This window comes from Scyliorhinus canicula, chromosome 18, assembly GCF_902713615.1.
Source record: "Scyliorhinus canicula chromosome 18, sScyCan1.1, whole genome shotgun sequence".
Lineage (NCBI taxonomy): Eukaryota > Metazoa > Chordata > Chondrichthyes > Carcharhiniformes > Scyliorhinidae > Scyliorhinus > Scyliorhinus canicula.
Genome location: NC_052163.1, coordinates 90307623 through 90334769, shown reverse-complemented (window position 1 = coordinate 90334769; position 27147 = coordinate 90307623). Strand labels below are relative to the sequence as shown.

Genomic DNA, 27147 nt, shown 5'->3' with positions numbered 1-27147 from the left:
GTAGCCATTGCACCAGCTGACGCTTTTGAAAAGGAGTACTAAATGGTGCCCATGTGATTTCCCGCTGGGAAATAGGGTAATTTCCAGGAGGCCGCTGCATTCAACTTCAATCACGTTAATGAGACTGAAATGAATGTAAATGAGGATTGATGGTATGCTTTCCATATTTGGCCGTCATCCGGAGCTTGTCATCGGAACGGGTCAGGAGCATCCAAAATGGTTCGTGCCTGGTTCGAATCTCGATTTTGCCCTCTCCTGCTATTCATCCGGGGTGCCCAGATCCACGCTGGGCACAACACGGTCACTGAATCGCGCCCACAATCTATTCCTTGAGTTAAGGGGTGTAATTAGACTTCCGGTTTGAAATGTAAACCTGAAGTTAAAGTTTAACCTGCCCTTGAGCGAAATGGACTAGGACTTCCTCATCCAGAAAGCGAATGATTTCTGGAGGAACAACATTTATTAATTTAGGAGAAACCCCCCTGATTTTTGTTAAGGATAAAGCAAGAAAATTGTTTAAACTCCATTGTTATTGGGCATGCAATCCAACTTTGATTCTGTGTTGGTGCACTGAAATACAGTGAACTGCTGTTCAGTGAGGCTTGTTGGCCCTCACTCTCCCTGCAGTTAACCTTTAACATATGGAGATCACCAAGTGAAATTATTCAGTGTTCCAAATCATTTTCCTGTTGTAAGTGCTTGCTATATTGTCCAAAGATCTTATGAGATTGAACAATGCTGGAATTTCCCAACATTAACAACATCTTCATTCCATTCTTATCACCCTCATATTAGCCCAACTGTAACTATTCTCTATGTAGGTGCAGACAACCTGAGTCACACCAGATCTCTTTTTTTGGGATAATTTTTAATAAATCAAAAACAACATCAAAACCCCATGGGTGGGATTCTCCATAGCCCGACGCCAATATCGGTGATTGGGTGGAGAGTGGATTCCGACGCTGTATCCAGGGCAGGTACTGGTCTGATGTGTCATCGGCCAGCCCACCTGCGATACTCCGCATCCGATGGCCCAAGTTTCCGATGGCATGGGCCACGTGCAGTCTCAGCGGTTCAAAACCTGGCTGCCGGCTGCGGACGGTGTCAATGCCACCACACTTGTCCGGGATCAGTGTCGCTGGACGGGGTATATTCACGAGGGCTGGGGGGTGCGGTGGGGGGTGGACAGGGGGCGTGCTGCAGGGTTGGAGTGGGCAGGTTAGGTTTGAGCATGGCTGGCGCCATCATTTCCGGTATGACTGGCACAGGTGTCAGCCCTGCACATGCGCCGATTTCCCTGTCGTGAATCACCTGCGGATTCTCCGTTGGCACCGGCACTTAGCCACTAGAATGGAGAATTCCTCCTCATGTTTCCCCCCGATTATTCCAGTTATATGTTGCCTTGTTGATTTTTAAATTAGGCAAATGCATGAAACTAGTTCCATCATCACGGATGGAAGTCACCATGGTTCCTTCAGCAGCACCTCCCAAACCCATGACCATTACAATGTAAAAGGAAAAGGGCAGCAAATGCCTGGAAACACCACCACCTGGAATTCCTCTCCAAACCACTCACCATCCCAGACTTGGAAATATATCGTCATTGTGATGGCTGGAAACTTTAGGAATGTGTCACTTTGACATTTACAGGTCTCCACACAATTTCCTGGTAATTGTCCAGGATGTATTGATTGAGTTTGAACATTAACAGGTTCTGACACCTTCTGCGTGGGCACAGACTCCTATGTAGATGGATTCAAGTTTGTAGCACTTCTTTGGTAACTTTGAGATCGGTCCCCAACATGCAGAGCAGACTAAGTATTGTTGTGTTCTTTGTTTTAGTTCTTTCAGGATGGTGAAGGTTGTAGCGCTAACAAAGAACAGAAAGCTGTGTTTAATAAACAAAGCTAATTTATTACACTACACTGAATTAGATTCGAACATATTACTAAGCAATTAGTTAAGTAAAGATTACATTTCACATCTACACTATTAACTATACTATTAGTTCAACTATCTCACAACTACTCTGTCTTGCTCTCTTCCACTCTCTCCATCTATCTCCCAGAAGTCAAGGAGGCATGTGACATTTATATGGTTGCTCTATAGCACCACCTAGTGACTAGAGTAGTAACATTACATTAACATTTTATGTGCTTTACCATATCCACGTTTTGTGACAAGTATCAGTTCCTTTTCCAGTCTTTTCATCAATAGAAGATCAAGACAAGTTAACTAAACAAGATCCCTTTTTATTTGTGCATTGGACACATTCAATTGCTGCACCACTCCGATTTATCTGACATTCCTCACCTCCCTCGAAGGGAAACGTCTTCAGAGATCACCTGAGCTGCTAATCACAGTAGCTCTGGAGATGTAGGTTTTGCACATTCCTGTTCTTGTTGCAGAACTTTCTTGTAACTCTGGCAAGGTTGGCATGTGTCTGCGGAACTCCCCGCTTTGGGCTCTCCACCTTCTCTTCAGCAGGCTGTCCTTTAAGATCCTTTAACCTGGACATCTTTGCAGACAGGGTTCTTGGAGGCTCCTTGGAAACTGGAAAGGTTTTCTTGGTTTGTGAATGACAAGGCAGTTCAATCAGGTTGGACTGCACTTGAGCCACACAATCAGCTGTGGGACAGGTTCCATCAGAATGCAAACTCCTTAAAAGACCACTGCAATCAAACTGGTCACACTGTAAACTCTTGCTATGGTAGCCAGTTGTAGAATTAATACATTTTATAACTGGGCTCTGGTACAGATGCTCTAAGCCCTTCGTTATTGTCACATTATTTACCGATGGCCTCATGGCTGGATCACCAGCACCGCCCTGAATAGCTACACTGCCTTGAGAAGAGTATCCTTCATTTTGATCATCATTTATCTTCCCATAGTTTCTCCTAAGTGCATCCAGCAAAACAGCTATGAGAGACATGCTCAAAGTGTGTCCCTGGGAATAGCCCGCAGAGCACAGAGTCCTGTGTCATAGAGCTGCTCGGGATGAACCTGGACAAATGCCACTGCATCTCTCAAACAAAGAACAATACAGCACAGGAGCAGGACCTTCGGCCCTCCAAACCTGTACCGGTCATGAGACCAAACTTTGCCAAAACCCTCAAAACACTCTCATATACGGCTGCGAGTTGGCAAATAGATGTTTCAGACTGTGTTGGTTACATCTCAGGGTTGGCAGATGTACTCAGGACCCAGAGGGAAATGCAATTATTGGGCAATTTAAGGGTTAAAAGCCTGGGGTTAGAGTGTGTTTGATTGCAGTGGTCATGTTTCTTTAAAAAGAATTCTGTTTTCCAGGGCCTGGGTGCTTTTAGTAATTAACAAAGGAATGTGTTTTTCAGTCTGGACTGTGGTTTGATTGGGAAAGCCCCCCGGTGAGTTAATGTGCTTTGCAGCCTGCAGAGATTATTTGTTTTTTAGCTTGGAGACATGGGGCGGGATTCTCCCCCACCCGGTGGGGCAGGGGGTCCCGGCGTAGCGGAGTGGCGCCAACCACTCCGGCGTCGGGCCTCCCCAAAGGTGCGGAATTCTCCGCACCTTTGGGGGCTAGGCCCGCGCCGGAGCGGTTTGCACCACGCTGACTGGCCCCAAAACCGGCACCAACAGCCTTTGACGCCCGCCGCCCGGCCTGGCCGAAAGGCTTTCGCCGATTCGCGAATGCGCCGGTGGTGACGCCGCCACTGGTGCATGCGTGCTGTGGGATTCTCTTCCGCCTCCGCCATGGTGTAGGCCGTGGCGGCGGCGGAAGAGAAAGAGTGCCCCCATGGCACTGGCCCGCCCACCGATCGGTGGGCCCTGATTGCGGGCCTGGCCACCGTGGGGGCACCCCCTGACCCGGGGGCCCGCTCGCACCGCCGATCCCGCAGCCACCAGAGGTGGTTCAAACCTCGGCGACGGGAGCGGACTCCCAGCGGCGGGACTTTGGCCCATCGCGGGCCAGAGAATCAGCGCAGGGGGCTCGCCGCTCGACGTGGCGCGATTCCCGCCCCCGCCAATTCCTGGGTGGCGGAGAATTTCTGCCACAGCGGGGGCGGGATTTTCGGCGGCCCCGGGCGATTCTGCGACCCTGCGTGGGGTCGGAGAATTTCGCCCATGAGGTCATTGCTGAATGGAGCCAAGGAATGCAGAGAGATATTTTGAAAGGCTTTGGAGAGGCAGACTTTGGCGAGAGGAGCTGAGTTCTGAGCTGCATGATGCTGAGTCCACAACTTTCCCACAGTAAGATAAATTGAGATCTGTATGTTTATTTTCTAGTTGTTTAATGGGAAATAGAGTAGTAGTGTTTAAGGGACAATTATAAGCTGCTCTTTTTGGGTGTGAAGTTAAAAAGTTTAAGATTGTATTCATAATAAAGTTTTATTTTAAAATGACCAAATCCCTATTCTTGCAAACATCCTTGGAGCAAATCATTCTTACAAAATAAAATATTGGGGTTTCGGTCCAGTATCGTAGACACTGTTGGGTCTGGTGTGGGATTGCTATACCGTTCCTTCCTTCACTGGGTCAAAATCCTGGAACTCCCTCCTTAACAGCACTGTGGGTGTTTTTGCATTAGGTGGACTGCAGCAGTTCAAGAAGGTAGTTCACTACCACCTTCTCAACGGCAATTAGGGATGGGCAATGAATTCTGGCCTAGCCAGCAGTGCCCACATCCCATAAATGAAGTTAAAAAAAATCACAGTAGCCTTAATTATGTATTGAGTATTTGCAATTTTCATGATAATGTTTGAAGGCAGAAATGGAGATATGAGCGCATTGCTGGATTTAATGTTTAAAGTATAATTGTTCAAGGGATGTGGGCATCACTAGCTGGGCAGCATCCCTAATTGCCCTTGAGAAGTTGGTAGCGAGCCTCCTCATACCACAGCAGTCCATCTGGTGTAGGTACACCCATAGGGAAGGATTGGCGATATAATTCCAAGTCAGGATGGTATGTGGCTTGGAGGGAATGCATCTGCTGCCCTTGCCCTTCTAGGTGTTTGGAAGGTGCTGCCAAAGGATCCTTTGTTCAAGGGGTTGGGGGTGTTATATTAACATGGCTGGAACAAACTAATAGGAAACAGAGAATTAGGATAATTTTCAGGTTGGCAAACTTTAACTAGTAGGATTGAGTGCCACAGTGCTGGAGCCGCATCATGATCAGCATTTGGATGAAGACTGTGTTGCAGGCAAAGCTGTTGATGACACAAAGATAGGTAGGAAAGCAAGTTGTGAGGAGGATACAAAGAATCTGCAAAGGGATATAGATGGGTTACATGAATGGACAGAAAATGGGCAGGTGGAGTATAGGGTGCGATCCAATGGCCACACTGCACCGGAAAAGCAGTTCTCCCCGGTGCAGTGTGGCCATTAAAAGCTGGGAGACCCTGCACCTGGGATAGTGACGCCTCGTGAGATCCAATACGATTCGGGGGGGATGTCGGGGATCACTTTGGGGGCCTCGGCGATTGGAACGCCATTTTTAAATGGTGTCCCAATCTCTCCCTACATTGGGGAGTTCGGGCGAGCGGAGCTGCTCAGTGTACAAAACAGGGCTAAGTGCGGCCTCATGGCTATTCAACGTGAGTCGTGTTAAATAGCCATGTGCTTCCTGGCACTCTAGGAGAAAAATCATAGGGGCATTTACAAAAATAAAAGCTTCATCACTTTAGTTATAAAAATATTAATTATAAGATGGGTGGTTTGATAGTCAAAAATCACCCAATGGGTTATTAAGTCTATTTGCTTTCCAGTTGGTATGAGAAGGCTGCGAGTATGGCCATGTTGGGAAATCAATGGTGGGAAACCCAGGAAGACGTCCAGCCAGTGTGGGCTACTCTGAACTGTGGTAGCATTTTGGGGTTGCAACAATCGACATTAATGCCTCTGCACTGATGGGGAATCTACCTTCACATCACTTCTCAAAGAACCCTGCTGGAAAGAACTTGTCTGCGGATGTTAACGGCTCGAGGGAAGAGGCTAAATGTGTATATTGGGGTTTCATTGTCATTACCTTCCATCTTTGGAATTTCTATACAATGCTTTATTGTAATAAGGGCGTGAAGTGGCCCTGCTTCCAGACTCTGCTAATGCTGCTCTAGAATCCGACATTAGGAAGTGGCCCAGATTGACTCTCCCCAACTTTATTCCTATCCTATTCTGCTGCATATTTCTACATGACCAGCTGGAATTAGCCGCTTGTGGGCAGGCAGCTCATTAGGGCTCTGAAAGAAAACAGTTTATGGAGTTTACTGTTGAATTCAGGGCAGTCTTGAACCAGATCCTAATAGGCATGGCTCAATAGCACAAAATCATCACACTGACCTGCAAACTGAGTGGTGCAAATATCCTGCTATCCAGTTTTGAATATAACATATTGGCTAGCATTCCCAGTATGGGTAAAATTGGAAGGCACATGATAACATTTAATGCAAAGGAATGTGAAACAATGCATTGGAAAAATAGAAAGACGAGGTAATGTAAATTAAGCAGCATAATTTCCTCATGGGTTGAAGAGCAGAAGGATCTTGGGATTCACAGTCACAAATCTTTGAATCTGGATGATGAATTGATAATGCTGTTGCATATGGCTTTTATAAATAGAGGCATAACTTGGAAAAACAAGGAAATTATTATGAATTAGGCCCCAGCTGAAGTATTGTGTTCAATCCTGGACACCAGACTTTCGGATGGATTTCAAAGCCTTGAGCAGGGTGCAGAGGAAGTCTCTCGGATTGATGCCAGGAATGAGGGACTTCAGTTAAGTGGAGAGATGGGAGAAACTGGGATTTATCGTCTTTGAACAGAGAAGGCTATGAGGTGATTTACTATAGATGTTCAAAATTATGAGAGGGTTTGTTGATCGGATCAAAAGAAACTGTTCATAGTCCAGGACGGTCAGGAACCAGAATGAAGGTGATGGGTTTAAAACTCCAAGGGGGGAGCGGGGGCTGTGTAGGGGGTGGAATGAGCAGAGAATCTTAATGCAACCTCTTGTTATGATCTGGGCTGTACTGTGTCAAAGAGTGGTGGAAGCAGATTTGACAGTAACTTTCAAAGGAAAAGCATATCCTGGGTTGGATGATTCTATGTGTGACCTTTCCTATTCTTCTTGATTTGAGAATTTAACATGTTTTCTTTCCTCAGAAATTGAGACGCTGAATCAAGTCAAAATACCAAGTAAGTAAAAAAAAGTGTTAAAAGTAAGATGAGAAAAAAATGTTGATCTCCATCTAGGGCACAGGTGCCCATAACACAATAAGCAGGGCTCAGCTGTGATGCTTGGTGCCTCTGAACTTCTTTCAGTCTGCCTGACTGTGATGTTGGATTCAGTGCTGCCGGTCTCCTCACCTTGATCTCCAGTAACAGCACTAGTTGTTGTTAGGAGGCAGGATTATCCCAGCTTCTGTTCAGTGAATGAATGAATCCTATATAAAGAACTTTTTGTATTATAATTACATTTTCATCTCAGATCGAAGTGGCTGTCTTCTACTCAGCTAGCCAGTAGCTCATGGTGTGGGGAATTGTTGGGTGCAGCCCAATATCACATTCCTCCATATCTGCAGCAGCGTTGATGGTGGATGTGATCTATTGGCTGCATTGCACGCGGTGCCGTTGATAGATGCTGGGAGACCCTCAAAGCAATCTCACGGGGCATTGTGGGCAGGATCACTATTTTCCAAATCTGCATATTAGAGTGAGGCAGCTAGTCTCACTCTAATATACGCTCCTCTGATCTAACCGAGGCGTTGGGACCCTACCCCTTTGCCTCAGAGACCTCGGGCGAGCGCTGTTCGGTGCTGTTCCCCACAAATGGACAGGTAATTGTAGGGATCCCCCAGGGAATTGTTGTCTCCCAGGACCTTGCCCTTGGGGCAGAGTGGCAACCCCGCACCGCTGGCGCCACCTGCGCACCCTGGCATTGCCACTCTGGCAGTGCCACCAGGGTGCCAGCCTAGCACTTCCAAGGTGCCCAGTGGGACTTTTTCTGCACCAGGGATATCCAGCATGTGTGGAGGGGGGGGGTGGGTGAGAGAACTCCCTTATAGGTGAGTTGGGGCTTGGGGCTTTAGTGGAGGGGGGGGGTGGTTTAGATAGTCACATCGTGGGGTTGAGAGATCAGGACACCATTTAAAAATGGTATCCCGATCTCCTCCTGCACTGAGGAGTTCCGGTGAGCAGAGCTCCTCAGTGCAGGAAGCAGGTCTTTGAGGAGCCTCAGCAGGGCGTTTCCCGCTGAGGCCCTGAATTGAAACAGAGTCCTAATAGATGGCGTGGTGTTTCTTGGCACTGCAAGTGCCGGGAAACACCCAGCTAGACGCACTCGTCGCGGGACTCTGTTCCAATTTGGTTAGATTGCGCCCAATAACTCATTAACCAAACATAGATTGGGCTGTGGCCCCCCAATAAATTGTTTAGTATATGGAGGAAGATACCAGCCCTCAAACCTTTTCATCCATCGACCACTTAGCTGGGCCCAAAGACGCTGCACACCACCGACTGGCTCTGCCCAGCACAGTCCTTGATGGTGGATGCGATCTACTGGCTGCATTGCACGCGAAAGGCGGCGCCGCCGATAGATGCTGGGAGATCCCTCAAAGCAATCTCACGGGGCATTGTGATCTGAATCCCGGTAGCACGGTGGTTAGCACAATTGCTTCACAGCTCCAGGGTCCCAGGTTCGATTCCCGGCTTGGGTCACTGTCTTTGCGGAGTCTGCACGTTCTCCCCGTGTCTGCATGGGTTTCCAACGGGCGCTCTGGTTTCCTCCCACAGTCCAAAGATGTGCAGGTTAGGTGGATTGGCCATGTTAAATTGCCCTTAGTGTCCAAAATTGCCCTTCGTGTTGGGTGGGGTTATGGGGATAGGGTGGAGGTGTTGACCTTGGGTAGGGTGCTCATTCCAGGGGCCGGTGCAGACTCGATGGGTCAAATGGCCTCCTTCTTCACTGTAAATTCTATGATACTCCACTTGTTTTTGCTTTCCACCGCAAAAAAAAAACTTAATGGGAATTTATGGAAACTATAAATATTTGGGGGAGTTTTTTTGCTATTCAATGTAATAAACATTTTTAAAAATTAAATATCACATGCAAATTACTAATTTATGCTAGAAATTTAGATGTAGACATTTTTATATTATAGACATTAATACTACAAGTGAACGGGTTAATTTAAGTTATAACGTTATTACAATGGTCTTCTGAGAAACTAATACTTATCTCATATCTACATCAATGAAACAAAATCAACAGAAACATAAATGTTGCTCACAAAACTATATTGTTGCTCGCGCTTATGACAACTCATGCCACGCACTTGGGAGCCAGTCAGCTTAAGTGGTGGGAATGGTGGTTCTCTGAAATGGACTTCACCATGGGGTTGCGTCTCAGCCACTAGTTTAATGGCTGCCGAACCTGATATTCCTGAACACCCACTGGTTAGTCAACTGACGTTTGACATTCTACTCCATCCCAAATGCATCCCGTTCCTGTGAGGAGGTGTTGTGGCTCTGTTCAGCACTTCCTGTCTACCTGGCTCAAATTGAACATTTGTTGCATTCTCAAACACACAAATTAGACTGGATTAAGGGGACAAGATGTGCACAATTGAAATGTTGAAAACCATGCACAGTCTGGAGGTAATCACGTTGTCTAAAATCCAAACTATTAAATAAATGGAGGTAGTAAAACGTATGCAGGATTACATTAGTAGACATTTCCACGTATCAGATATGACATTGAGAATAGCATTATTCTGTAATCTTCTTGAACATCTGATTTTTGTCTATTGCAGCTCGACCCAAGAAGGTACTCATGCCACCAATTGCAAAAATTCAGACACAGGCAGATTCTTCCCAAATCAAAGCTCCACCTAGATTAAAATCAGGTAAGCAGAGAAGATGCTTAAAAATATGAAATATGCTTTTCAAAGTGCTTATTAAATTAATTGTGTACCTAACAAATCTTAAGAATAGAGGCAGTTTTCACTTACTGGGAATATATGTTGTGGAATTTGTGTATGCAATCGGCAAACAGCACAGGATTACTACCTTGTAAATTAAATAAATGCAGTTTTGCAGTATTATGGTGTAGTATAACTTTTCAACTATTTCGAAGCTCCTGCTCAGCAGCACCATTGATCATTCAAATGGTAAGCACACTGCCCAGTGTGACTGAGAGCCACACAGATCACAGTCACAAGTTTGATTCCTTGTCCTGCTTAGTTAGCGAATCTCAGTAAGCGCGCATAGGGAAACCATAATTGGTCTCATATTCCTGGACCCAAGGAGAAAAACCAGTTACCTTTCCCACTCCTGATAGCCACAGTAAAGTGTAAATGGTTGGACAGTTTATATACTTGTTCATGGGATGTGGGCTCCGCTGGCTAGGTCTATATTTATCGCTCGTCCCTAATTGCCCTTGAGAAGATGGTGGTGAGCTGCCTTTTGTAACCACTGCAGTCCTTGTGCTGCAGAAACACCCATGGTGCTAGTGGGGGGGGGGGGGGGGGGGGGGGGGGGGGGGTGTTCCAGGATCTGGACGCAGCAACAATGAACGAAGGGCGGACTTTGGAGGGAAATTTGGAGGTGGTAGTGTTTCCATGCATCTCGGGGTTTTGTTCTTTGAGGTGTGTCATGTGAGAGTACCTTTAAGAAATGGGTGTATATATATAAATATCTGTAGTGAGAGTATCTTTAAGACTGCAGTGATGTCAGAGAGTGGGTGGAGCTGGGCTGTCAGCTTTTTACTTTTGTTTTAGAATGTTTGCTGCAGGGTGTGTTTTAGTTTCATTTTCGGAGCTGGATAGCTGCAGTCACAGCCATAAGGTGTATGAGTCTCTCTCTCTCTGTAATCTAAAAACTATAAATGGATCCTTTGGTGATTTAAAACCAATAACTGCTCTCAGTAGTGACTTTAACCTGATGTGCTTCTGTTAAAGGGTATGTTTTTAAGTCTTATGGATGTTAAAAGGAAAGCTTAAAGGATTACTTAGTGTTGTGTAGTCTTTGGGGGTTGTATTTGAATTAATAGTTGCTAAATGTTCACTGTATGTTTTAAAAAGGTTAACTTGAGTTCCTAGAATAAACATTGTTTTGCTTTAAAAAATACTTTATCATTTCTGCTGTACCACACCTATAGAGTGGGCCATGTGCTCCCCATACCACAATCTATTCAAAGTTGTGGGTCAGGTGAACTCCATGATACACTTTGGGGTTCTCTAAACCCTGGCCCATAACAGGTGGTAGGGGCCAAGTTTAGAAGGTGCTGTCGAAGGAGTCTTGCACGAGTTTCTGAAGCGCAACTTGTAGATGGTGCACACAGCTGTCACTATGCGTCGCTGTTGGAGGTCGTGAATGTTGAATGTGGTGGATGCGGTGCAAATCCATCTTCCGCTTTATCCTGGTTGGTGTTGAGTTTCTTGAGTATTGTTGGAGCTTCACTCATCCAGGCATTTGGATAGGGATAAATGTAGGCTTTCCTGTGATATTTAATTAACTATGATGTAGAAATGCCGGCGTTGGGCTGGGGTGAACTCAGTAAGAAGTCTTACAACACCAGGTTAAAGTCCAACAGGTTTATTTCTAATCACTAACTTTCGGAGCACAGCTCCTTCCTCAGGTGAATGAAGAGGTGGGTTCCAGGAACATATAAATAGAAACATACATATATATATATATATATAGACAAAGTCAAAGATGCAAGACAATACTTTGAATGCGAGTCTACTGATTCGAAACACACCTGTTGGACTTTAACCTGATGTTGTCAGGCTTATTACTTAATTAACTATGTTTATGTGTTCCAAGCTAACACATTTTATCATTTCTTCAGCAGCTGTCAACCGTAAGCACCAGGTAAAGTTGATGGAGGGGAAAGACAACAAAGAATGAGCAACGTTCTTCCCAATAACATTCATGCCTATCGGAGGACTGGAGAAGAATTAAGTGAAGAAATGGGATTTGAGTGAAATATATGGTGATATTTCCAAACATGTAAAAAACATGTTAAAATCATTGAGGATGTTGACTTCCCTTTTGGGTAATATCAAACCAAATCTCTTCACAAAAACTGTGCATTTAATGTTGATTCTTTGATATGATAATTGCCATTAGCTGCACTTCCTGTTTAATGATAGTCATGGTGACTTAACTGAAAGATGTTCAATCTTACAACCCATATTGTACTGTACAAAAGTAGTTATTCGGACTAAAAGATGATGCCGTCCCACTTCCTTTCTACACTAAATTGAACAAGATGTAAACATTAGTTTTGATGAAGAGATCATAGACACTTGTGCCAATTGCTTTTACGGATCTACCTGAATCTCATTTGTGCTTGTACCTTTGTGCACATGGGTCACTTGGCCATGATCATGTACAAACCAGAGAATTTGAGACTCACACAGACTGAGTCAGGTGAACTGAGGTTAAGATGAGGTTTGGGGCTCCATCTTGTCGGCTTAGACCATAAGACCTTAAGACATAGGAGCGGAAGTAAGGCCATTCGGCCCATCGAGTCCACTCCACAGGCTTCTTTTAGTGTGAACCCTAATGTTCAAATGGTGCATGTGGTCTAACTTTTAAAACTAGACAAATGGTGTGAAATATATTTGAAACAAGCATGCAAATCAATAGTGAAAGATTTGCATACTGTTCCATTCAACCAGTTAACCAGGGAATGTTGCGGATCTGTGGCGGTAACTTTTAAGACCATAAGATATAGGAGCAGAATTAGGGTATTTGATCCATCGGGTCATCTTCACCAATTGATCATGGCTGATATGTTCCTCATTCTCCTGCCTTCTTCCCATTACCCCTGATCCCCTTATTAATCAAAAAATCCCCTTATTAATGGAGAACTCCAGATTTGTGCTTGAGTTGCTGTTTCTTAAAGGTCTAGAGACCAAGAGCTAGAAGGTGGGATTAGGCAGAATAGTTATTTTCTGGAATATAAGATCGAGGAGCAGGAGTAGGCAATTTAGCCTCTCGAGCCTTATTCCCGGTTCAACACGATCATGGGTGATCTCACGCCGGCCTCAACTCCACCATCCTGCCCGTTCTTGGTAACCCTTCAACCCATTACTAATTAAAAATCTGTCTAACTCCTTAATTTTACTCACTGTCCCAGCATCCACCGCACTCTGGGGTAGGGGATTCCACAGATTCGCAACCCTATGGGAAATGTAGTTTCTCCTCATCTCTGTTTTAAATTTGCTACCACTTATCCTGAGACTATGACCTCTCATTCTAGGATGCCCCACAAGTGGAAGCATCCACTCCATGTCTACTTTATCCATACCTTTCATCATCATACGTCCCTCAATTTGATGTCCCCTCATTCTTCTAAACTTATAGGCCTAAACTGCTAATTTTCTCTTCGTAAGACAAATTCCTCCTGTCTGGAATCAATCTGGTGAACCTCCTCTGAACTGGGATGGTAGAGCATCTATGTCTTCATTATCTTCATAATTCATATCATCAATCACTTGCTTATTGTCTGATAGATAGTGGAGTCTAACTTCTACTATTTTAATCAGAGGAACAAAAAAAGAACTCTTGGTGAGTTTCTGCAGTGCATCTTGTGGATGGTACAAACTGTTGTTACGATGTGTTGGTGGTGGAGGGAGTGAATGTGGTGGATGCGGCACAAATCAATCTGCTGCTTTGTCTTGGATGGTGTTGGGCTTCTTGAGTGTTGCTGGAGCAGCACTCATCCAGGCATTTAGATAGGGATTTGGATGTGGAGAAGTGTAGGCTTTCCCGTGATGTCTCCTTACTCACAGTTTAAGATTAAACATGTAGAATGGCCTACTTTGGGTGAGAGATTGGAGGACAGCCAACGTCTGTCTCTTGCAAAAACCAGTATCTTCAGGAAAGGAGAGGAGAAAATTGGGAAAAAATATTGAATTAACTATGCTCATGTGTTCAGGGCTAACACATTCTAGCATTTCTTCAGTAGTTGCCAATAGTGAGTCCATTAAGCCTATTCAGAATATTGGAAAGGAGATGTTCAATTTAAACGAAGAAAGGAAGATTGTAAGATGTGGAAAGGTGGGGGTTGGGGGGGGGGGGGGGGGGGGGGGGTGGGGGGGGGGGGGAGGGGGAGGGATGGCAGGATGGTGAATGGTGGGGTTGCATCATTTGTTGCTTAAATACTGAGAGGAATGAGCATTGCAATTGTTTGCTAATGATCCAACCTTGTTTGTAAGAATTGATAAAAGCATGGACAGAAAATGCACATGTCTCGAGATCAGCTTTAGATTGTGCTTCCCCTTTCTTCACCACCATACCACACGAGAGCAGATACCAAAAGAATGATAGAATGATGTAAATACAGATCCCTGCTTGGAACATTGAGGGCTGGTGGCGATTAGGAATGTGGAAAGCAGGAAATCTGGCTTATGATGTAGACGGAGTTTTAGATTGGTATTGAGTTTGAATTGGTGGGCGAGGGAATCAGGAGAAATTTCACCAAACCTTCCCTCAGGAGATTAAATAGATAGGGTAGATCATTTACAATCCAAAAAGAAAAGACTTTAATAGACTAAATGGCTTTTTGTGTGTCCTCTTGTATCTGAGGTCTAACCACAACTCTCAATGGTAAGGTGAGAACCCAGCTCTATCAGGGCAACGTGAGCTTATCAATGAGCAAAGAGGACTCACACGGGCCTAGTTTGGTGGGGGGAAAGAATGACACTAAAATTGGACTGACGAGCGGTGTGAGTGTGAGCTACATGACTAGAGTGCAGCTTCCTCTTTTAAATAACACTATAACACAATATATAGGGCAGCACGGTGGCCTAGTGGTTAGCACAGCTGCCTCACGGCGCTGAGGTCCCAGGTTCGATCCCGGCTCTGGGTCACTGTCCGTGTGGAGTTTGCACATTCTCTCCGTGTCTGCGTGGGTTTCGCTCCCTCAACCCAAAAAAATGTGCAGGTTAGGTGGATTGGACACGCTAAATTGCCTCCTTAATTGGAAAAAATAATTGGGTAATCTAAATTTATAAAAAAAAACACAATATATTGGACTACATGTGAACAGTAACGTATGCTTTATAAAAAAGCTGAGCTTAGTAACCAGCAGTGCTGTGAAAAAGATCTCAAGATTAATTTAAGCATGGTACATGTTAAGTACTTTGATAAGGATTAATGTGAATTTTCAATGTATTCAAATAGGTTGAAATAATTTTTATCTAATATAAAACATAATTATTTTGTGTTTTCCTCTGGTTCCCTCCCCCGCACCATCACACACTTTATTCTGAAGACAGTGACTCTTGCTGGGCATGGGTATGGAGAGCCCTCAAGCAGCTCACGCATCTTTAAAAGTATTGTTGGGTTATTTAGGATAAAGGACAAAATAGCATTATCTGGTCCTGTCCTTAACCAAGCAAAAACTATTCCTGTCTTCACTCAGATTTGCAGCATAATGATTGTATCCTGACTGTCTCCGATCAAATACAGAGACATTGAGACCAATTACGTAGAACCTCCAATTTGCTTTGTTTGAATAGAACTAGTGCTGCCCAAATCATAGAACTTCTGATCAAGATGACTTGCTTGCACTTCTCAAGTTGCCTTTTAAAAATGGTGCGGGGGGTATCTGTAGAAAACAATATAAAAGCAAATTTCGCTGCACATATTTATGGTTTGCACTATTTTCTTATTTCTGTTTTTAAATTGTAACCATTTTGACAATCATGATGAAAATAAAGTCTTGACAAACATTGGATGAAATTAAAGCTTGTGGTGTTTATAATGTTAATGTCTATATTGGGTGCCAATTGTATCAAGTGAAATTTTCCTTTTTCTCATGTGGTTTTGACCTGGGGCTGGATTCTCTGGTCCCCCACTGGCGGCAGCATCAAGGTTCACGCTCCGTGCCAGTGGGAGGATGCAATGTATTCTATTAATGGGCTGGGCACCAGATTCTCCAAGTCCACGTGAATCTCCAGTCCTCTGAGCTGGGTTTCACGTGGGTGAGAATTGGTGCAGGTATTTCCCAGCATAGCTCTTTAACGGAGTTGCCGCAAAATTGGAGGACCACCATCCCCCCCCCCCCCCCCCCCCCACACCCCCCCCCCCCCCCCCAATGCAACCCACCCCCACAGTAAAGTACTTTCTGCAGAGCTATCGGACCGCTCACTCAAATGGTGGCCTAATAGGAGGATTCCCAAGGAAATCCCTCACGATCCCCACCCAGACATGAATTTGCATGGCAAGGGTAGTGTCATGTGAGAGTACCTTTAAGAAATGGATGTTTATAAATGGGTGTGTATATAAATATCTGTAGTGAGAGTACCTTTAACAAATAGGTATTTATTACTGCAGTGATGTCAGAGAGTGGGTGGAGCTGGGCAGTCTGTCAGCTTTTTACTTTCGCTTTAGGCTTTTTGCTGCAGGGTGGGTTTGATTTCATTTTAGTTTTGGAGAAGCTGCAATCACAGCAGGATGTGTGTGAATCTCTGCAAGCTTATGAGTGTCCATTTGCTGATTTCAACGTGGTAACTGTTCTCAGGAGTGAAGTTAAGCCTGATGTCTTTCTGTTAAAAGGTGTTTTTAAGTCTTATGGATGTTAAAAGGAAAGTAAGAATTACTTAGCCTTGTATTCTTTGGGGGTTGTATTTGAATTAATGGTTGTAAGATGTTCACTGTATGTTTTTAAAAGGTTAACTTGAGTTCATAGAATAAACATTGTTTTGCTTTAAAAAATACTTTTCCATTTCTGTTGTACCATCCTGTAGAGGGGGCCGTGTACTCCCTATACCACAATCTATTAAAAGTTGTGGGTCAGGTGAACTCCATGATACACTTTGGGTTCTCTAAACCCTGGCCCATAACAGTAGTGAATTGTCCCTGATCTACGCTCCCAGTGCGAGTGCAAATCAAAGGTGATTCATCTCCGGCGGGAAACCAAGTCGCCCAAACGGAGTTCCGGCCCTGGGCTTTATCTGTTCACCATTAAATGTGCCCAAAGTCATGTATATAATTGTCCCACCCATAGTGTGGCCATTATGAAATATGCTGAATGTTTCATCTTCTGCTTCAGACTTTGAAAAATAAAATTGGAAATATGGTGAATCTCACAAGTATTGTGCCTCAAGCAGAATCTCACTTAACGGGCGCACAAATCGGTGGAACGTGTCAAAGCCTGGGGGTGGGATCAGTAACACTGAAGCAGAAAATGCTGGATAATCCCAGCAGGTGTGAAGTCATCTAGACTCAAAACGTTAGCTCCATTCTCTTTCCACAGATGCTGTCTGAGATTGTCCAGCATTTTCTGTTTTTGTTTCGGATTCTAGCATCCACAGAAGTATTTTGCTTTTATCTTAGTGGGATCAGTGATTCTGCTTTGTAACACTCCAGCCATTAAAATCATTCAGGCCGGCCCCACCCTACCCCCGCTCCACAAATTACATATAGTGGAAGCTACATGGAAATTTGTTGAGGGCTTCACTTTTGGAAAGATTTGGCATTGCATAGAATCCCTACAGTGCAGAAGGAGGCCATTTGTCCCATCGAGTCTACACCTACCCTTTAAATGAGCACCCCACCTATGTCCACACCTCCCTACCCCATAACCTAACCTGCACATCCTTGTTCACGAAGGAGCAATTTAGCATGGTAATTCACCTAACTTGCACATCTTTGGACGGCGGGAAGAAACCACTTGGAGGAAACCCACGTAGGCACCGGGAGAACATTCAAACTCCACACAGGCAGTGACCCAAGACCTGAATTGAATCAGGGTCCTTGACTCTATGAAAGAATAGTGCTAACCACTGTGCCACCGTGCCACTTGATCAAGAGGAAGACAAAAATCATTTCCGTAAGTATCGTGACAAAATGGGAAGATGGAGTACCCAGGAATGATTCAATGTGGAGAGAGAAGGGAGCTAACGTTTCTAGTTTTGATGACTCTTTGTCAAAGCCAAATTCATCCAGACTTGAAACATTATCTCCCTTCTCTTTCCACAGATGCCGTAATTGTCCAGTATTTTCTGTTTTGTTTCAGATTCCAGCATTTGTAGTAATTTGCTTTTATATTAATGTTTCAATGTGGTTGCGGAGAGATGGAAAAGAAAGTAGAGAAAACACTTTTACAGCCAGAAAGAGGTCATTTGCCCCATCGCACCTGTACCAACTCTCAAAAGGTCATACATTTAATCCCATTCCCCAGCCCTTTCCTGATTCTTCCATGTGTTCCTTTTTGAAAGTATTTATCCACTTCCCTTTACAAGCCATTGTGAATTTTTCTTCCACATAAACTTTTGGTAGAGCTTTCCATGTCCTCTGCACTATTTCCCCTTATTTCTACTAATTTCTATTATTCTACTAATTCGACTAATTTCACCCATTCACCTTTTTGCAACAATCTTGAATTCATTGCTTCTATTTAGTTACTGACCTACTGACCCTGAGACTTATTTGTTGCTATTTGCTTGCCCAAATTTCATAATTTTGCACACCTCTATCAAATTCCCTCATACATTTCTTATTAAAGGTTTTAAGATGGCTAAAGTGTTTAATGTGGGGATGACAATTTTTTCTCTCTCAAACTGCTGTTGGTATGTGTAATTTCCTTTCCCAGAAAGCAGCAGAGGCTGGGTCACTGGATTTATTTCAGGCAGATTAAACGGATCTTTTGACAGACAAAGGCAGTCACGTGTTATGAGGGCAGTGGCAAAGTGGTTTTGAGACCACAACCAGATTGGCCATGATCTTATTGGGTTGTTAGAACAGGCTCGAAGGGCCGAATGGCCTGCACCTGCTCCTAGGTCCTGTGTTGCCAACACTAGTTTCTTCAGATGACCAAAAGCTGGTATCACCCTAGTGGATCCCTTCATTTCCCACTCCATTGGCTTTGACGTAATTCCCAAAGTGAGGAACCTAAAATTGCACAAAGTTCTAACTGGAATAACTAATAATCTGCATATGTTCAGCATTGACCTTTTCTTTTTGCACTCCCACGTCCCTATTGATAAAACCTGGGATCTCACATACTTTATTTACATGTTAATTTATTTCTCAAATTTCTCAAATATCTGAAAATCCATGACATCTACAAAATGTCCTTTATTGATCCATGCTATTTCTTCAAAAACTGTTAGCCCTGAGTTGCCATTTACAAATCCCCATCCTTCCTCATACAGCCAGGACAAGTTTGACATATTATTTCAGTTATAAACTGATATGCAGTCTAAAATATAATGCGTCAGTAAAATAACCACTTATCCTTAAATGGCCACATCCTTTTAAGTTGGAACTGCCCGCCAGGCAGATTTTCCATATTCGCTGTTGGGCACAATGCCAAAACTGTGGTAGGAATTTATGCCAATTATTCAAATGAATTGAGGCATGGCACAACCAATTATTGGTCTCTGTAACATTTGCTGCTGTTGCCTTGTTGGTTCTTGACAACATCGAGCAGGAGTTGGACAACAGTTGGTTATCATCAGGCATCACTCAGTCAAAAAGAGGGGCTAAGGTAAATATTGATCCTTTAGAGGATGAGTAGGGAGATTTAATAATGGGAGATGAGGAAATGGCTGAGGAACTGAACAGGTTTTTTGGGTCGGTCTTCACAGTGAAGACACAAATAACATGCCAGTGACTGATAGAAATGAGGCTATGACAGGTGGGGACCTTGAGATGATTGCTGTCACTAAGGAGGTAATGATAGGCAATCTAATGGGGCTAAAGTAGACAAGTCTCCTGACCCTGATGGAATGCATCCCAGAGTGCTAAAAGAGATGGCTAGGGAAATTGCAAATGCACTAGTGATAATTTACCAAAATTCACTAGACTCTGGGGTGGTCCCGGCGGATTGGAAATTGGCAAACGTGACACCACTGTTTAAAAAAAGGTGGTAGGCAGAAAGCAGGTAATTATAGGCCAGTGAGCTTAACTTTGGTAGTAGGGAAGATGTTGGAATCTATCATCAAGGAAGAAATAGCGAGGCATCTGGATGGAAATTGTCCATTGGGCAGACGCAGCATAGGTTCATAAAGGGCAGGTCGTGCCTAACTAATTTAGTGGAGTTTTTTGAGGACATTACCAGAGCGGTAGATAATGGGGAGCCAATGGATGTGGTATATCTGGATTTCCAGAAACCCTTTGACAAGGTGCCACACAAAAGGTTGCTGCATAAGATAAAAATGCATGGCATTAAGGGTAAAGTAGTAACATGGATAGAGGATTGGTTAATTAATAGAAAGCAAAGAGTGGGGATTAATGGGTGTTTCTCTGGTTGGCACTCAGTAGCTAGTGGTGTCCCTCAGGGATCAGTGTTGGGTCCACAATTTACATAGATGATTTGGAGTTGGGGACCAAGTGCAATGTGTCCAAGTTTGTGGATGACACTAAGATGAGTGGTAAAGCAAAAAGTGCAGAGGATACCGGAAGTCTACAGAGGGATTTGGATAGGTTAAGTGAATGGGCTAGGGTCTGGCAGATGGAATACAATGTTGACAAATGTGAGGTTATCCATTTTGGTAGGAATAACAGCAAAAGGGATTATTATTTAAATGATAAAATATTAAGACATGCTGCTATGCAGAGAGAGCTGGGTGTGCTGGTGCATGAGTCGCAAAAAGTTGGTTTACAGGTGCAACAGGTGATTAAGAAGGCAAATAGAATGTTGTCCTTCATTGCTAGAGGGATGGAGTTTAAGATTAGGGAGGTTATGCTGCAATTTTATAAGGTGTTGGTGAGGCCACACCTGGAGTATTGTGTTCAGTTTTGGTCTCCTTACCCGAGAATGGACGTACTGGCGCTGGAGGGTGTGCAGAGGAGATTCACTCGGTTAATCCCAGAGCTGAAGGGGTTGAATTACGAGGAGAGGTTGAGTAGACAACATCGAGCAGGAGTTGGACAACAGTTGGTTATCATCAGGCATCACTCAGTCAAAAAGAGTGGCTAAGGTAAATATTGGTCCTTTAGAGGATGAGTAGGGAGATTTAATAATGGGAGATGAGGAAATGGCTAAGGAACTGAACAAGTTTTTTGGTTGGTCTTCACAGTGAAGACACAAATAACATGCCAGTGACTGATAGAAATGAGGCTATGACAGGTGGGGACCTTGAGATGATTGCTGTCACTAAGGAGGTAATGATGGGCAAGCTAATGGGGCTAAAGTAGACAAGTCTCCTGGCCCTGATGGAATGCATCCCAGAGTGCTAAAAGAGATGGCTAGGGAAATTGCAGATGCACTAGTGATAATTTACCAAAATTCACTAGACTCTGGGGTGGTCCCGGCGGATTGGAAATTGGCAAACGTGACACCACTGTTTAAAAAAGGTGGTAGGCAGAAAGCAGGTAATTATAGGCCAGTGAGCTTAACTTTGGTAGTAGGGAAGATGTTGGAATCTATCATCTCATTGGAATTTAGAAGGATGAGGGACCTGATGGAAACATATAAAATTATGAAGGGAATAGTTAGGATAGATGCGGGCAGGTTGTTCCCACTGGCGGGTGAAAGCAGTACTAGGGGGCATAGTCTCAAAATAAGGGGAAGTAGATTTAGGACTGAGTTTAAAAGGAACTTCTTCACCCAACGGGTTGTGAATCTATGGAATTCCTTGCCCAGTGAAGCAGTTGAGGCTCCTTCATTAAATGTTTTTAAGATAGAGATAGATAGTTTTTTGAAGAATAAAGGGATTAAGGGTTATGGTGTTCGGGCCCAAAGTAGAGCTGAGTCCACAAAAGATCAGCCATGATCTCATTGAATGGCGGAGCAGGCTCGAGGGGCCAGATGGCCTACTCCTGCTCCTAGTTCTTATGTTCTTATTTCACCATATGAAAATGAAATGAAATGAAAATCGCTTATTGTCACGAGTAGGCTTCAATGAAGTTACTGTGAAAAACCCCTAGTCGCCACATTCCGGCGCCTGTCCGGGGAGGCTGGTACGGGAATCGAACCGTGCTGCTGGCCTGTTTTAAAAGCCAGTGATTTAGCCCAGTGAGCTAAACCAGCCCACTCGTGGTTCAACATGGTGACAGGAGTGTCAATGCTATATTATCTGCTTTCTTAACCTCCTACAGCAAAACTGTATGGCACCTGCAAACGCTGGAAGGCCCGGCCTCCAGAAATCGAAAAAGGGCACCCCCATCTCAAAGTGACAATAAAGATCCTCTCCCCACTTCCATCGCCGGCATTGTGACATAAGGACCCCTACCACTACCATCATGCCATCAGGGCTTCAGGGCCTCCACGATCACCGTCCACGTAGACACAGGGAGAATGTGCAAACCCGACACTGACAGCCACCCAAGGTTGGAATTGAACTTGGGTCTCTGGTGCTGTGAGCAGCAGTGCTAATCACTGTGCCACCATACAAGGATGCTCACTAGCTAGATACACAGATGTAAGCTTGTCTACCTGATGTTTTTGTGTCTCTTCACAGATGTTGCCTGAGCAGCTGAGTATTTCCAGCATTTCCTGCTTTAATTTTACATTCGAATATGCTGTTTCCTTCCAATGTCAAGTCACTCAGGATCTATGCACATAGGGATACAGACAAAGCAGGGGCACTCGGGCGAGTTGTCCAATTGCCACTAGCATCTGTGAAATGATCGCAACAGACAGACAGAAGCAAATCTTTATAGTACAGGCTGTGTACTGTAAAGGCGGCAATCTTCAGAAAGGGAAGAAACAAAAAGAAAATGGTGAATGAAAAAAAGAATCATGGCCAAGGCAGAATTCTCTGGAATATTTTACAGCAGTGAAAACAATTTGATAATGGTCATGCTTTGTAAAATGTAGTGCTCTGAAATGGTATTTGTCCTGCTGCTGGGAAAATTGCCTTTTTCTGAAGCACAACAGCAGGTGGTTTAACACTTGGCAAAGAAACGTGTTTGTGAATTGACTATTAAATTGTACAGTCGTTAATGATATAGTACTCCCTGTTAAAACATAAATTACACAGGAGGACAGCCAGCCAGGCTCCATCTAAAGAGATTTAATATAGACTGACAAAAAGATTGGTAACTGGAAGGACTTGGCAAAGAGTCAGACCACTCCAGCTCCATCCGAGTCTTTGAACACCCTATTTATCATTCTTTATGTGCTCTATTTGTGTTTTGACATTAGTAATTGGAAAATGACTAATAACATTTCCATAAAGGAGCAGAAGGCCCCATTAAGGGCTCCGTTCATTATAAGCCTAGAACAAATTTTGCTTTCTCAGACAGCTTGCTGTAAGTAGACTAAAGACAGATGTGGGTCTAATGCCCTGACAACAATGACGACATGGTGCTCAAGCTCTCCTCTCATTGGGGCACCTCATGCTGGCTGAGGACTAACATCAATAGTGAAGACTCAATGTTTCAGCCATGGCTGGAACCAATACTTGAGCTCCAAGCCAAGGGGTGTGTCGGGTCACAGTGAGGAAGACATAGTGGTAGACCAGGCTTTGTTTGTTTAGTGAACCCGTTTTGAATGTTAGATTTTAAGCTATAGAAATTTCTGGCTTTAGTGCTTCCCCACTGGTGGATACTTCAATGTGATGTTTGAAAACTTCACAAGCCGCCCGAGGCTCTTAAACATATTGAAGGAGAGAGAAAAACAGTTACAGCTGTCATTCCTCATTGTGGAGCTGCTGTTTATTTTGCTATCACGACAAAACCAAGTATCCTCATTGTGGATGTGCTGGTCTTTCTTGTCAAGTATGTTGAGGTGACATGGGAAGAGTTGAAGTTGAAGCCAAGGATTCTTTTGTGATTTGGACTAGCAGATGACAGGTCAAGGTGATCTTGAAGCTCAATGCCAACAGAGCCACCCTCCAGCCTTCCTCCAGCTTCACCATTAGAAAAAGTCAAGGCTATCTGGTGTATGGAGAAAGCCCAGAGTTTGGGACATCCGGACGCATGGCTGCCAACTGCAGAGCAACCTTCTGCTGACACTGTAAGCGTGAAGGTCGGCAGATTGCAAGGAGAACATAGAACATACAGTGCAGGAGGTGGCCATTCGGCCCATCGAGTCTGCACCGACCCACTTAAGCCCCCACTTCCACCCTATCCCCATAACCCAATAACCCCAACTAACCTTTTTGGTCACTAAGGGAAATTTAACATGGCCAATCCACCTAACCTGCACGTCTTTGGACTGTGGGAGGAAACCGGAGCGCCCGGAGGAAACCCACGCAGACACGGGGAGAATGTGCAGACTCCACACAGACACGTCCCAGCGGGGAATCAAACCTGGGACCCTGGCACTGAAGCCACAGTGCTATCCACTTGTGCTACCGTGCTGCCCAAACATTGAGAACAAGTGCTGTGTGCTGAAGTGGGGGGGGGGGGGGGGGGGCGGCGGCATGGCTGCAAAGTGGTTAGCACCACTGCCTCACAGCGCCAGGAACCCAGGTTTAAACCTGGCCTTGCGTGACTGCATGTTCGCCCCATGTCTGCATGGGTTTCCTCTGGGTCCTCCTACAGTCCAAAGATGTGCAGGTTAGGTGGGGTTATGGGTTAGAGCAGGGGAGTGGGCCCAGATAGAGTGTTCTTTCAGAGGGTCGGTGCAGACTCGATGGGGCGAATGGCTTCCTTCTGCACTGTAGGGATTCTATGGTTCTAGGGAAGCTGGCCAGCTTTCCATGTCCCGCCCATACTGCTAGGCTACCCATGTGTAGATGATTAACAGGAGTAACAAACCTCAAAAGGGGATTGACATCTCATCCTGGCGAGCAAGCAAAATGGGAAGCATACTTCAGCAAACGGTCAAACTCAAAACACCACCTCACAGCCTCCTGCAGAGCAGACATTGGAAGAGGAGACAGAAGAAGAACAAAGGAGGCTGACAATTGTTTAAAAGAAAAACCACACTACAAAGAAAGAAAAAGCCAAAGTCCAAACTAACACCAAGAGGTAGCTGACCTAACAGACACCCCCCAGTTGCTTCTCATCCGGTGAGGAAAGGCAAGGGAGTCGCCACCAGCAGAAAAATGTGCATGGTGCACAGGATGGAAAGGAGGTAAAGGACTTATGGAGATGGGCCATCAAAATGTTAATCGGTTGGGGGTTTCGATGCTGTCTGGATTCTTTGCTCACAAATATACATTCAGGTTCTGAGCCTGCCTGAACCTTGCATTATCCATTTTTCCTATTATGCTTTGCGACCGTCCATGTTTCTTATTGTAAGTGGCCATCCCAGATGGCTGCACCTCCCCAGCTGCTAAACATTGAAAGCAGCAAAGGTCCAGCACACCTCCAGGCTACAATGTTGGGAACAGCGAGTTGTCAGCAAAAACCTGCCCCAGGAAGCTCAAAAGACGAGGAGCGTGGAACGTCACCAACATCTGGGAACAAGTTAACCTTTTCAGATGCATGAACTGTGCCCCCCCTGACAGTCCAATGTCACCCAGCTGCAACAACACTCCCGTGAGGGAGCAAGACTGTTGTCTCAACCTTACAAGGGTGCAACCGATTGTGAATGCAAGGGGCATGCAGAAACACACAAGAGTTTGACACTTGCATTGACTTTCAGACTCATAAACTGCACACTTTAAATGGGATTAAAAATTGCCTCCATTTATATGCTTAGCATCAAATCCACTACGTAATGTGTTCCATCCGAGGGGCAGCTGGCCTGTTGCTTTTGTGCAAGTGCAAAATTCTGACATCCTCCCCTCCCACTATGACTGACAATGTCTGGGCCAATCGTACTAGGTGGTGACATCAACTGCATCATTGGCTGGACGATCTGCTGGGACCGACACCAAACTCTAAGCTATGTCCAGATCCCTGATGAAAATGGTGTGGTACTGGGGACAGGCTGGCAGAGGAGAAAATTCATATAGGTGGAAAACAGAACCAACCAAATAAGGCCCTGGCTGGAATCTATATTGGCTACCTGCCAGAACACATGTCAACACAAAAACTCATTATATGGATCTTTGTGATTACCTACTTACAGTAGTTATCATGTTTATACAAAAGATCAAAAAAAGTCCAGGCTATGAATATGTAACTTCGAGACAGCAGTGATCAACTTTACAGCAGGACAACTGATGGACAAAGAGGCCATCAGACTCATTAATGGGCTAATAGCTGGTCAGACAAGAATTATTCAGAGGAAAATGAATCTTGATTGAAACACTGACTGAACAGGCGCATCCTGTTTATTTCTATTAATGAGCTTAAGTCTTGATGGGGCAATGGAACTTGGGTCAGGTGTATGTGTGTGTTTATCATGACTCAGCACTAGCAGAACCTGGATAAAAGAAGGAATATCAAAACACATCATCAGCAACAACCTGGTAACACCCAGAAGGAACCACTGCAGAAGAGGAGCCATGAGCTCAGACCTCAGAGAAGAAGATATCCACACTAAGTGATTGCCGCCTGGCAAGCGTCCTTCACTAGTATGGGTAACACCTACAGCTCGGTTGTGAATTTGTGTCATATTCTGTGTGATTGATTTTGAAGATTGTAATACTCAAATACAATAAAGTTAAAGTAGGCAGTGTGTTTTTTCTCGTGTCTGTCCATGCCGATCGAGATGGGTTTTCTCGGTCAACAATGGTAAAAAGGCATCAGGTTGTGCAACATCTCCAGTAACGCTGCAGATGGAGCACTACATAGACACATCTGGTTGAGGCCAGCTGGACCCATCCATTTCAGGTTAGACGTTCTGTTTGTATCCCCGTGTGCTCATGGTCAGATCCACAACATCAAGTGGTTATCTTCTCCGATGGTCGCCTCCCTCTGGCCAATTGTCAGGAAGACCAAGGAGTCAGCAGGGAGACATGGAAGCTGAACCTGAAACTATCAACTCATGGACAGCAGTGAAGAACTGAGAAGGGATGAATTTCAAAGTTGGAGAACTGAGAGAAACTCCTTTTTGAGTCCGCAATGCACTCGTGGGAAGCGATCAAGGCGAACATCAAGAATTTCTTCATCCTCAAAAGGTATTCAGAAGGTGGCATGGGGGAAAATATCTCAGCTCCAAAAAGAAATCTCTAACGTTTGCTCCTGCGGCAGTCAGTGGGGGCCGATGTCAAGGAGATTTGCAGCATAGAGTCTTGGTAAACTCACAAAAAATTTGGATCTACCCAGAAATACTTATCAAGTGAGTTCCAAATTAGCCAATACTGCTAGAAATGGAGCATGCCTGCTGTTTGTAGGTGCATCACCATAGCTAACTCTCATGTATCATGG

General features: G+C 44.6%; 1 protein-coding gene across 2 annotated transcripts in view; it reads left to right on the top strand.

The window, feature by feature from the left end:
- LOC119953617 (signal-transducing adaptor protein 1-like) overlaps nt 1–13117 on the top strand; it is a 79990-nt gene extending 66873 nt beyond the window's left edge. Inside the window, exons 11-13 of one of the 2 annotated variants that reach the window (XM_038778061.1) lie at nt 7138–7170; nt 9786–9878; nt 11828–13117. In XM_038778061.1, the coding sequence (XP_038633989.1) occupies nt 7138–7170; nt 9786–9878; nt 11828–11883 (182 nt within the window). In that variant the 3' untranslated portion in view covers nt 11884–13117. Of the gene's footprint in view, nt 1–7137; nt 7171–9785; nt 9879–11824 lie in introns of both variants that reach the window. The other variant, XM_038778060.1, reaches the window with a different exon arrangement.
- Nucleotides 13118–27147: the final 14030 nt, after the last annotated feature.